Raw genomic sequence first — 13,685 nt, 5'->3', positions numbered from 1 at the left:
AATGGGGTCCATTTGGTGTTGGTAATGGAGTCCGCCAGGGGGGGCTCCTCTCACTATGCCTTTTTAATATCTATATGAACGATCTATCAGATGATTTAAGTGTCTGTAAAACAGGGTGTGTGATTGGTAATGTGATTGTAAACCATCTTATGTATTACATTACATTACATGTCACTTGTTAGACGCTTTTATCCAAAGCGACTTACGTACTCAGTACTGTGGGCAATCCCCACAGGAGCAATTTGGGGTGAAGTGTCTCAGGGACACAACGACATGCTGACTGCAGCGGGGTTTGAACCTGTGACCCCCTGATCCGAACACCTACGGACAACCCACTACGCCACACGCCTCCCTACATATCTATGTATGCCGATGATCTGGCAATTGTTTCTCCTAGCAGTGCTGGTTTTCAACAGTTGCTAAATGTTTGTTCTGATTACGGAGTCAAATTTGACGTTAAATACAATGCTTTGTTTTCCAACATTCTACCCATCAGGACAGGTGCTGTCTGTTTGCTGTAACACTAAGTATCTGGGGCACATCATCACAGCGGCGTGTGTTATATATACAAGCCAACATGTTGGCTAGAAAATTCTCTTGGTGTTCAGATAAGGTTAAGGTGAACCTCTTTAGAGCTTATTGCACTCCTCTCTATACTGCCCCCTTATGGGTCAAGTATAAGAAGGCGAGGCTCCGGAAGCTCCAGGTTGCATATAATGACTGTTTGTGTATAATGCTTAGAAAACCAAGGTGGTGCAGTGCAAGTGAAATGTTCTGTAATGCACGAGTCAACACGTTCCAGGCTCTTTTGAGAAATCTAATGTACAAATTCATCTGTCGATTGAATGTTTCTCATAACTCTGTCATTATGCTGCTTTCAAATCCGTGTTTCAGTGCTGGACGATACCAGTCACCTCTGTGGAAACATTGGTAGAACTGCCTTTTTTAATTTATATTTGAGTGTTTTGTAATAATGAACCAAGAGTCTCTTTAAATAAAGATGATGATACATAAACAGAGACATTTTCTTTTCTGCAAGTGAGACCCACCTGTCTTATTATTTAGAGTTAGGCCCCTAATGGTGAGTAAAACTATCTTTGTGTCCATCTCTGTGATCATTATTATTATCGCAAAGATGCTGCGAGTTGCCTCGGAAGTAAGCTTTGCCGTGAAGAAGCAAAAGATGGAACTGGAAGCCATTTGTCTCCCTGGAAAGACTTAATGCCATATTTATATTTAACCAAAAAGAGGATTGTTAAATGTCCTAAGAACCACTCAATTTGCACAAACAAACTATATAATATGAATAAGTCAGCTTTAAAAGTAGCTGGTAGATCATTGTTTTTAAATATGGACAGAGCCACACTAGATCCCCCCCTCTTTTTCTAGTCTTTATGCTAAGCTAAGGTTAGCAGACTCATGCTATAGATTTATATTTATGGTAAATAAATGACAGTGGAATCAATTCTCAAACCCTCTGCAAGAAAGCACATTTCCTACATTTCTATCTCTCCATTTAACAGTTGATTCCTACCTTTGAGAAAGTCGGGTCGTTGTCGTTTGGTTGCTTTTAGGGGTTTGACTTCGGTTTTGAACAGCCTCCTTCTGACTGGACCTCCTGTCTCTGCAGATCAGAGGCTCCCCTCTGCTTCGCCCACTCTCCAATGGTGTACTTGACCCTCGTCTGCATTTCCTTGAAGTTGGACTCTGTGTTATTCTTTCCATGTAGGCCTTACCCTGTTCTGTCTCTAGGACATTGGTCAGGATCAGACAGGGCTTCCTCCTGCAGGATGAAACACAGAAGCAGTTATTCACAACCTTTCTAGAGCAACGTTCTGTCTGCAACATTGTCAACCTTTTAATGTGTCCTGGCCAGCTGTGTCCATACCAGCTGATCAAGAGAGAGGGGTTTAGATCAGCCATGTGTGCAGTCAGGATAAGCTTGGCCTTGAGACATGGTGCATATAAGCAATCTTTATTTTTAAGTAGGAGCCAATTCGAGCAATGTGCAACACTGCTACTGTACACACAAACAATAGACAGCTGGCAATCTTTCAAATTCATCATTGTAGACTAAACTTGGGAAGACGATGAACATACAAACAGTCTCGGTGGTGTGATAATGATGGTATTCATCACAAAAGTCACAAAGACCATAACTGCTTAAAGACATTAAAAAAGGAAGAGGTCTAAACATACGGTACCCTCTCCCCAATTAAGATGATGCCAATCAAAACAAAATAAACGAGCACGTGTACATATAGCATATAGTTCAAGCAAAGCAGAAAGCAAGCTTTGAACAATAACGTATCAAACAGTTAAGCTTAGCGTAGACAACACTACACATTTATAGTTTTAACTGATAGCAGAACAATAATCGGGTGTTTCTGTCTGCAAACAGCAGTAAAAAAAATCCATTTGTTCTTCTCACCTTGCCATTTCCAGTGTGACTATAGCAGCGTGCTTGTGATCAAGCAGCGTGGATCCATTTGTATGCTGTGAATCACAATGTTTGAGTTTGCAACCTGCAAATGCAGTCCAGGAAACCTGTGTGGAGGGAAGGTAACAGAGCCAGTCCCATGAAAATAACCAGAAAAACCTCACCACCACCACCATAACATGTGTCTATGTGGTCACACAGAGAAGGATCGCTGTACCTGTCTTTCTAACTTCCCACACTTTGGTGAGAGACATGGCACGGAGATTTTGAGTGGGTTTCCCACCTAAAATTAACAGGGTGGTTAGTTACTGTGTTTGTATAAATTAAAAAACAAAAAGGGCAAATAAGCAAAGCATTCAAGTAGGAATTTCATTATGTGTCTATGTCTTGAAGCATGTGCACTGGAATAAAGCAGCAATCATAACTCAGGAAATTGATAAGTTGATTGTAAGAGAATACGTTTTCTAATTTGATGATTGGTTATAATTTTACACCAGCATTTCCCTAATTCCAGCTCATCCATTTGAATTATTTGCTGATTATCTCTGCCTTGTGTGTTGATATATTGATTATTTTCGTTGCTTTGTCAGACAAAATAAGCAATTTGAAAACATCAACTTGGGTTTCACAGAGCTTTAAAATACATTACTTTAACATATCACATTTTATAGATCGTATAATTAACTTAAAAACACACAAACAATGAACACAGCAGCAGTTTACTATGGTAACTGTAGCATTGGCAATTGTGCAGAAATAGCTATTTACAGCTTATCATGCTTCCACTGTAATGTGCGATCCATTTATTTTTAACAAAAGGGAAGTAAGCTCACAGATCAACATCATTTTACAGTATACCATTAGCAATCACAAAAGCAGGTCAGAGCCATTAAACAATACATCTCAATGTGCTTATGCTTTACATGTGAACAACACATCTATTATGGCAGCCATAAAGCAAGCTTCCCTACAGCATTTCTCCAGTTAAGCAATTCATGCTGCGCAAAAAAAAGCGCACATGCATGTGAGGAAAACATGGGTCACACATACCAAGTTATTGTCAACATTAAATGGAATAGTTAAGGCTCTTCTTCGATCCATCATGGTTTACAATTTTGAGACACAGCAAGAACACTGAAAGACAAACAAAGAAAAGAAAAATTATTAAGTGTCTCAATTAAATCGTACATAATTGTAACATGTATTTTTAAAAAACGAGTTTCATTCACTAAGCAATAACCAATGTGTTTTTAAAAGTAAAAAGGTCGTAACGTAATTTCAACAAACAAGCTTTCACATTTTGAGTTTGTTCGAATCGACACTTTACAAAATGTTAACACAATTTTTACAACCATACCAAAGAAAAATGTGTCAGAAGCTGGCTGTGATGTTTGATTTATTATTTGGATTAGAAGCAACAGTAACACTATTTCACAAGATATGTTGCTCAATCAGACCATGTGTGTCCCCTGTACATAAGCAATGCAAACAGATACAAATATGTAAACAAAAACAACATTACCCAATTATACTAATTTAATGAAATATTAAGCCTTTTAACTATGTTATTTACTAAATGTATGTAGCACAGATAGCACCCAACTCACGTTAACGCTTCCTATTGATAACAGGAAACCCGTATTGCAGATATGTCAATGCCCACCCCAAAAATTACCACGTCTGATTTTAAAATTGATTAAAGTTACATTTCTCACAACCGAAAGTGAAAACCCTCTACAGCTAGCGTTAGCCGGCAGTGCTAACGTTAGCTTGGTGAATGCTACCATGTCTATTATGCTAGCTAGCAGAGATACAGCTTACCGTCGACACGTGATTCTCTTCAGACCAACAGGTAATATAAGGAGACTGTAGGCCAACTATTTCCACATGAACATTTCCACCAGCATTTTATAAAACACAGCAGAGTCACATTTCGTTGGGCTCAGTGCTGCTATTTGCGCTCCTATTCTCCTTAGCAACATCCGGTAGGCACCAGAAGTGCAACAGGAATAAAAGCGAGGTGCACAAAGGGCTAACATTTTTTCCCGGGAAGGATGGGTGAGCAAAGTAACTAAGCACGTTCAATTCAAGTAATGCATTTTTACAGTACAATTGTGAGATATGCAATTCAGATATTTTTAAATATAAGAAAGCTTTGGGCTACCACCACAGTGTATCACGTTTAAAGGTAGGGTAGGTAATTCACTTCAGAAACACTTTTTGTTATATTCCATGGAATGCTCTTAACATCCCGATAGCAATGAATATATTAAAGTTGTATTTCATTTAACTGGTGGATATAGGGTTGCTGCGGGGGGGGTTGAGATGCACAGGCTGCAGTGGAGACGCTGCGCACAGCTGATCGAAAGTTGGAACACAAACCACCAAATACAAAAACATAATTCAGATCCAGTCGTCATGACTCCACACCGGGGGGATTCCCCATTCACTTCTTACAGTAGGCTTGTTTGAGACACATTGCGGCTCGCCTCGAAAGTAGACGAGAGTAGCCGATCGCAGCCGGGGGAGGTGTCAAAAAGCTCGTCTTAAGTCGGACAGCTCGGACTCGGAGTCGGCTTGACTGGCTGGGTTTGCAATGGCGGAAATTCCATTGTACCCACTGTAGACAAAAGTGATCTCCATTGCTTTATATAGGTTTGTTAATTCAGTCATGATGATGAACCACACCAGTGACTGGGTTCCATAATTAGAAATGCTCCTCCCTCTTAATGTTTGCAAAACTGATAGGTGGACAGGCTACAAATGATCAGTCCCTTCAGATCCGCACACATGAAGCTTAATGAGCATGAATTGAACAGACCTGCTGCTGTGTTAATTCTTTAGCTGCCACTTTAAGCTTTATGATGTGTCCAACATGGATGTAATTTGATTTAATCTTGCCATTTTAAATGATGTATTCAATAAATAAGGTTAAATCATTACATTACAATAGATTTTATTTTAATGATTTGGTTTAACTTAAAGAGAAACTTTATTGTTATTGCACATATTACAGGTACTGAGACAACGAAATGCAGTTTAGCTTCTAACCAGGTGCAACAAGCAGTGAAGTGGAAAGTAATGTACACAATCTCAGTGGCACAGCCCCACCTAGTGTCAGCAGAAAGTATTAAAATAATGATTAGAACAAAATGCAAAAAATAAATTAAAAAATATACAAAATATATTTTAAGATCATGTTTAATCATCTGATTCGTCTGTACATTGCTGTTTTAGTCTGTGTTCTTCTAATGAGTGTCTACAGTGTGTGCCTATTGAGCTGTTTAGAGCCATGTGGGACAAAACCTGATCCTGCCCCTCCCTCTGACTGTCTACGTCAGGGGTCGGCAACAGGCGGACCGCGGTCCGGATCCGGACCCAGACGCCGACCTATACGGACCCGGAGCTATAATCAATACATTAATAGGGGATTTTTCGGCGCCTCCCGCTTTTTTAACGCTGATTTGGGTGACTTGTGTAATTCGTGGAGAACCGAAGAGTTTTCGTTTTGGGGGTGGGGGGGAGGGAGTCAGTCCGACAGACGGACAACTTCTCACAAAAAAGAAGAAGAAATCTAGACCGCAAAAATAATTAAACAAGCGAGTACCTGTTTTTCCTGGCCAAGGACAGGTTCATAAACACAACACGAGCGTAACGTGTCTTCACGTGGTATATGTCTCGTCTGAAAGGAGTGCTGACTGCTGAGCACCGGAACGCCGCTCCAGCCCTTAAAATATTGCAATATCCATAAGGAGCCGTACACATGCCGCAGTGTTTGCGTGGCTGTGTCTTTAATTGTAAGCACAGTGGCGATCTGTTGTTGTTATTAGCATCTGGTTAGCTAGCTATGCTAACGAATTTAAAGAGCTTTTCTACAACCAGGTGGAAGAGAGCTATCTCCTGAGAGGCTCAAATAACCTCAGCTCAGTGAGGTTAAGGCACACCTTGATATGATCATTATAGTTATTAATGAGACTAAATGAAAAACAGGTATAAAATACTATATGACAGCAACAAAAAAGTTGTTAAAAATAACAAGAATAGAGTTTAAAAGGGGAGTGATTTGTAAAATATCCAAAAAGGAAAATATGCTACAGTTCTGTTTCATATGGGTGTTGAGAGATGTATCCATAGATCTCTTAATGTTGCTCTCAAAGTGCACCACATTGATGCATTTAACTTCAATATTTAAACATTACACATATCCACAGTAATGTTAATTGACAATAAATATTGTTGTTTTTGAATTGTACTTTCTTTATTTGATTGGCAGTCAGTTGTTGATTACATGCAGACGTTGATAAAGCTACAGGTCACTTCAATATATATCACACTAATTCATGAAGCAACTTAGACATTTTGATGTTCCGGACATTTGCATGGGGAGATTTTCTTTAACTGGACCTCGTTGAATTTGAGTTGAAGACCCCTGGTCTACGTGAACGGTGACTGCAAAAACTACACTGCGCATGCTCAGAGTATTTTCCTATTTAATGTGTGTGGCAAAAAATAATGACCATAGTGCTGCCATCCCCACCATACGTCATCTCACATAATTCAGAGCTGATTGGCTGTAAGTACGTGTGCCGCGAAAAGTGTGGTGTGTGAAGAGGAGACGAGAGAGCTGCAGTGAGGCGTCCTAAAATCCGGAAGTAAACTGCGCATGGCTTCCCTCCACAAAAAAGCAACGAGATAGGATTTTAGAAAATAGGTCAAAATAAGATCTGTGGGAAACGTAGCTGTTAGATAAATGTACGTTTTGTTCAGCCGGATAATATCCACATGTCTACCCTACTTTTATCATTTTCGAATCATAAATCTATTGATTAGATTATATTTATGATATACTTTTGAAACTACAAGAAGATAAGGAGGACTTTTACAAAAAAGTAATAAAGATTTTTGTCCAGAAGGATAGGCAAATGGACTTAATCTTCAAGTCAAGGTAAGACTGCAATTTTATTGAAAATGGGATCTTACTAAGAGAACAATTCAATATTTAAATGATACAATTACATTTTTTTGGGTATCCTTCTGTTGAACTGTCTGTTTAAAATTAATCGAAGCATCAGACAAAAAAAGCTTTTGAAAATAATATTATATTTTGATTTAATATATTTGTAAACCTGAAGAGTCAGTGCCAGTGCCTCACCAGCCATGAACCTCTCTGCAGAAGCTTATATTTAGACATCTGAGTTTTTTGTGCCCCACCACCTTTGTACATATAGAAACGCCACTGCACAATCTACAGAATAACATATTGAATGAATTGAATGATGAATAAACAGTGGGGTATGAATACACTAGATATCAGCCTGTGAGCAGTATGAACAGTGCGTATGAATATGCTAAGATATATAAAGTATGAAAACGGTAAGCAGTATAGTATAAAATATATAGATATTAATTTCATGATGATAAACATTGTGGAACAATGATGAAAAATGGGAATGGATGTGGCGACGTAAAACTGACACAAAACAACAACAAACTGTTGCCAGCCAATTGGAGAGTTTCATCAGCAGCACGTGGTAAAAACCACCAATGAGCGCTCAGCTCGAGATACCAGCGAGCCGTTTCCCATCAAGCATTTCGCTTCCGCAGCTCGTGGAGAGCAACTGCGCCAACTCGCCTCGCCTCGCTTTCAAGGCTGCGGGCGTCTTTGTCCCGCGAGATTTCAAAGTCTCATGTGGGCGAGCCTCCAGAGCAAGTCGGACAAAATGACTAACCATCATGCAACGCACTAGCAAGACGTTGATCGCAACTGCGCAGGTCTTGCTTGTCTCAAACAAGCCTAGTTTCTCATCAAGGGGGTGTCTCCTGTCCCCGGTACAAACACACTGCCTGAGGAAGGCTATGTGTATTGTTTTTGTCATTAACCTTTTTCGGGCCATTTATTTATTTATTTTGGTGACGATCCGACCTCCATGCTGCTACTCTGGTTCAAACTGCATCCACCAAACAATATGATTTATCTCGACCTCCCCAAAATAACCAAAATCTGACACGGTGTGAGATGTCTTTTTTAGCTGTTCTGTCGTCATTTCCTGCGATCTTCTTCATAAAGTCAGTCAGAATGAATGAATGGGCGTTTCTTTGACTATTTATAGGCAAATATGGGCGTTACGTGAAGCCCGCAAAAGCTGCACCGCATTTCAAGTCGGTTGTGATTTATAAAGGGAAACCGGCGTAGGAAGTGCTGTACGCACTTTCCTCGCCGGTGCGCAATGTTTGGTGAATCGGAAAATGTCGGAACATTTCTGTATCTATTTTTTGGATTTCTACTACGTAAGCAACCTTCCCATGTGAATCCTACGCACGGCGTTATAAATGAGGCCCCAGGGCCCTTTCTCATTTCTCTAACTCCCCACCTCGACTCCTATCCTCGAGACTTAGTCCCGCCCACAGGAGATGCGAGCCGAGGAGGGGAACCGAGGAGAGAGGAGGGGAAGCAGCAGGCGGTTAGAGAAATGAGAACTCCTCTCCTCTGAGCGGTCATTTTAAAGAGACGTCCATTAATGATGACAGGAGGCACAGCAGCCCTCTGTCTGATGGACAGATGTGAGTAGTAATACAAATGCCACTTCAATCTCATTAGTATGCAGAAAAAGTGACAGGTCGCCCCGCCCCTTTTCGACCGGAAGTCCCGCCTTATTTGACCGGAAGTCCCGCCTTTTAATTTTTATTTTGAAAACCGGAAGTCCCGCCTCGTTCGACCGGAAGTCCCGCCTCGTTCGACCGGATGTCCCGCCCCCGCTTCCGGCGGATGTCCCGCCCCCGCTTCCGGTTTTCAAAATAAAAATAAAAAATAAATAAAAATTAAAAAAATGAGAAAAATAAAATGCCGTTGTTTTCAATCAATTAATATGCCTAGGATATATGTCCCGCCTCCTTACCACTTCCTGTGTGGTTAATCCTGTATACAGTATCGAATGTAACTTACAAATACTTGCAAATAACATGAAATTAATCAAAAGTAAGGCATCTTAAAAACATATATTTAAACCTCTCTGTTTTTGCAAACAGGACATGACAGGACATGAGGGGAGAGAACATATGGTGGAGGAGGGGGAACACACACACACACACACACACACACACACACACACACTTTCCCCGCCCCTCACCCTCTCCCTCTGTCTAAATAAAAAGCCATCGTCTTTAGTCACTCTTAAATATTTTTCAAGTCGAGAGAAAATGGCCAAGAGACGTCTTGATATGAATTTAATCAGCGAGACACCGGTGACAACTTACAGCCATCCGTTGGGTGCTCCAAATCAAAGTAAAGCATATAAAAAACAGATATTTTAAAAAGTCAGCCTTTTTGCTAGAGGATAAGGGAGGGGGAAAACCCCAAACCCCCTATGGAGAAGTCATAAACCCCCTATGGAGACAAACGTGTTGTAAACAGAGGGAGGTAGGTAGGTAATATACTTAAATATATATATATAGAAAGTCAGAGAATATTTATCAGAGGATAACGCATATACATTTGTACAAGTCGACACTGGTGCATTTTGTAAGAAAACAGAGTTTTCGTACTCAGACCGCTGCAACAATTTCAAGCAGATCTCTGTGATATGCAGTCGCTGTCCGAATATAATGATGGCTTTAATTATTTATTAACAGTCATAAATGTATTTAGAAAAACCTGTGCTCAAACATTAAAGAAAAAGAAGGGTAAGGTTACCAAAAAGCTTTTGATATAGTTTTAACTCACAGCGAGATCCCTAAAAAGTCACTAACAGCTGCGGGGAAAGAATTCTTTAATAAAGTTTTTCAAAACTTGTTGAAGAAAAGCGGTATACAACATTATATAACCGCCAGTGACATAAAGGCATGTATGGTAGAAAGATTTAACCGTACGCTGAAAACTAAAATGTGGAGGTATTTTACAGCTAAAAACACTCATAGATAGCGTTTTTTATGTATGACAACTTTACAACTGGTAGAAAGTTAAGTACTTTTTCTGAGCAGATTTTCTTTAAGACTGTGACTCTTAACACACCAACCCCCCGAGAGCCAGACATACTCATCCCCTTTTCAACGTATTTTGTTTTTGTCTTTCTCGCTTTTTTTTTCCATTATATTTTTGAAAAAACTACATAGTGATTGCTAGCAAAAATACAACATGCAACTAATACATTATACAATATTACGACTTTTGACGATATTTTCAACACAATATACTTGTACCCTTTTTTTTTTTTTGTAGGACTTCAAGATATGTTGCATGTCATGCATAAACACGGTGTCATCTTTCTTGAAACTGACGTGCTGTCCATTTTACAAACAAGTTATGTTTATGCTTCTTCATCCTCTGAATGTTCCTCCCCCGTCCCTCTTCACAATAACAATCAAGGTGGATCTGTGAAATGAAACACCTCTTCCCAAAGCGTGACTACCCTATTGAGGGCATGCAGTAGGGGCAGTAGGGCAGTAGGGTCTAAATCGATGGGCCAGATATACTAACATGCAGAACGTACGGTATGTTTGAAAAAGACTAACCATTTATCCAGTTCAAGCTGTCTTTAAGATGTGACATAGCGCTCTGACTATTTCCCGTAAAATCGTGACAAACTATTACTTGTTCTTACATTTGACCTCTTGCTGCTTGGTTGAAAATGATAGATGAAAAAGAACTTTTTTTAAAAAGAGTCAAACCACAAATGTTTTAAGATTGTTACAAAATGTAAAAAATAAAAAAGGTCTGGAGACAAAATTAATTCAGGTGACTCTGGCTTTATTAGGACAACAAACATATAATACAAATGGGTTAGGGGTTAAATATAACCATCGTGGACTTAATAGTCTAACAAAATACTTTTATCTGAATACATTTGTTCTTTTTAAGAGCACTTTTTGAAATTATTTATTTATTATTTCAATGGAACAATCCAGTGTTTGTTAACATTAACGCTTTCTTCTCTTTTTTCTTGTGTTACTAAGATACTTTTAAACACACTTTGGTGTATGCAACACTTGTTCAGATAAACAAGGTTTTTTCTTTTCTGATAAACTTACATATTTTAGTTATTTTATGTTACCAAGATACTTTGAGATACACCCTGATGTACGCAACACTTAACAAAGGGTATAATATGAAGTAGTTGGTAAGGAAGGGGTTTTTCTTTAAGGGTGCAAAACTTTAGAACAGGGTAAAATATTCATTAATTTGTATTGAATTGAGTTTTCTTTTTTTTGATTTTCAACATATTATGACTTTTACATATTTCTGACGTACTATACTTTTTTGACTTTTTTCTGTAGAATCTTGACAAAACTATTACTTGTTCTTAAATGATGACCTATTGCTGGAGATGAGATGAAAAAGCTACAACGCTTAAAGAACTTTTTTCTAAAAACTCTCAATTCTACACTGACTCCCCCCACTCAACGCAATAAGTCCCAACCCACTCAGCAAATCATCTAAAACGAAGGACCCCACCAAGACGACCGTTGAAAACTAGCCATGGATCTGAGAAAAACCAAGTCTGATGTAGCCTACCCTTATTATCACCAGGATAATGGATATGGGCTTAATGACTGGATGGTACAAAGTAGGGGAGAGGATGTTCCCGAAGAAGAGCTCTCCTCTATATGTAATAGTATTGTAAACGAAACATTTAAAGTGGTCCTGGAATCTTCATTTTTCAGAAACATTCTGTAACATTACCGAATAAATTACACTTACTCTTTTTCTTGTGTTACCAAGATACTTTTAGATACAGTTTGGTGTCTGAAAACTGAAACTGGTTGAATATGAAGTACTTTATAAGGAATTCGGATTCTTTTAAAGGCAGATTTGGGCTTTTTTCTCTTGCCAAGATACTTTTAGACACACTTTGAGGGATGCAAAACCTTAAAACTAGAAAATGAAGTACAGTCTGATTAGATTTTTTCTTAAAGACTGTTTCTCTAAAAGGTAAGTTTGTGATTTTAACAATTTTCCCTGACACTTGGCAGATTTGTGTGTAATTCTCTCACAAAGGAACTGTAAGATACACTTGTTATGTATGCAAAACCTTAAACTTTTTTTTTTTTTTTGAAAATAAAATACTTTGTCTGAATACATTTTCTTTAAAGGCACTTTTTTTATTTTAACGCTATTTCAGTGGAAAAATACAGTTTTGTTGACATCAAGGCTTTTTTTCTCTTTTCTTGTGTTACTAAGATACTTTTAGACACACTTTGATGTATGCAACACTTGTTCAGTTAAACAATGGGTTTTTTTTTCTGATAAACTTACATATTTTAGTTATTTTATGTTACCAAGATACTTTGAGATACACCCTGATGTACGCAACACTTAACAAAAGGGTATAATATGAAGTACTTGGTAAGGAAGGGGTTTTTCTTTAAGGGTGCAAAACTTTAGAACAGGGTAAAATATTCATTAAATTGTATTGAATTGAGTTTTCTTTTTTGATTTTCAACATACTATTTGTACACAATGACTTTTCCATATTTCTGATAAACTATACTTTTGACTTTTTTCCGTAAAATCATGACAAACTATTACTTATTCTTAAATGTCACCTATTGCTGGAGATGAGATGAAAAAGCTACAACGCTTAAAGAACTTTTTTTCTAAAAACTCTCAATTCTATAATTGACTCCCCCATTCAACGCAATGAGCCCCACCCTCCACTCAACAAATCTTCTAAAACGAAGGACCTCACTAAGACGATCGTTGTAAACTAGCCATGGAGCAGAGAAAAGCCAAGACTCCCCCCGCGAGTTGCAGTCAGGAACAGAGTCCACCAGCGACACCACCATGTGGGAAACCCGAATCTTGCAGTACTACTGCTGCTGATGCTACTCCTCGGGTCAAGAAGTCTCAGTTTAGGGACACAGTGAAATCGGAATTGTTTTATATTCTGGAGATGGTGATGTATCGGTACAGAAAAGAAATCTGCAAAGAATGCCGACGCAGTAACCCCGACCAGAGGCAACACGATTGTCGGAATGACATGCCCGATTTCTTCTTCAGAAACAATTACAAAGCGTTAATGAAAAGACTTTGGCTCGCCGACTTCGTTGCAGTGATTGACCAGAGTCTTATTGAAAAAGGCATTTGCGAGGATAAACTGAGGATAGGACGCGCTTCGGAAGCCTTTCTGCACAAGCTTGTAAAATGCAGATGCCTCAAGGAGAGACTTGAAATATCCATACAGAGTTGGATGGAGAAGAAGAAGAAGACTAACAAACAGCAGTCGGATGGAGAAGAAGCCAGGGACTTGTT

At 38.9% G+C, this 13,685-nt stretch overlaps 1 protein-coding gene across 3 annotated transcripts in view; it reads right to left on the bottom strand.

Annotated features, from left to right (window-relative positions):
• The window catches only part of LOC117466517 (sentrin-specific protease 7), a 28,292-nt gene extending 23,859 nt beyond the window's left edge, over positions 1 to 4,433 (bottom strand). Inside the window, exons 1-5 of one of the 3 annotated variants that reach the window (XM_071206999.1) lie at positions 4,262 to 4,433; positions 3,491 to 3,574; positions 2,658 to 2,723; positions 2,432 to 2,547; positions 1,535 to 1,783 (exon numbers count right to left, since the gene is read on the bottom strand). In XM_071206999.1, the coding sequence (XP_071063100.1) occupies positions 1,535 to 1,783; positions 2,432 to 2,547; positions 2,658 to 2,723; positions 3,491 to 3,544 (485 nt within the window). In that variant the 5' untranslated portion in view covers positions 3,545 to 3,574; positions 4,262 to 4,433. The remainder of the gene's footprint in view (positions 1 to 1,534; positions 1,784 to 2,431; positions 2,548 to 2,657; positions 2,724 to 3,490; positions 3,575 to 4,261) is intronic. The other 2 variants (XM_071207000.1, XM_071207001.1) reach the window with 2 other exon arrangements.
• Positions 4,434 to 13,685: the final 9,252 nt, after the last annotated feature.

Source organism: Pseudochaenichthys georgianus, chromosome 21, assembly GCF_902827115.2.
Source record: "Pseudochaenichthys georgianus chromosome 21, fPseGeo1.2, whole genome shotgun sequence".
NCBI lineage: Eukaryota > Metazoa > Chordata > Actinopteri > Perciformes > Channichthyidae > Pseudochaenichthys > Pseudochaenichthys georgianus.
This window is presented reverse-complemented; position numbering and strand designations above follow the sequence as displayed.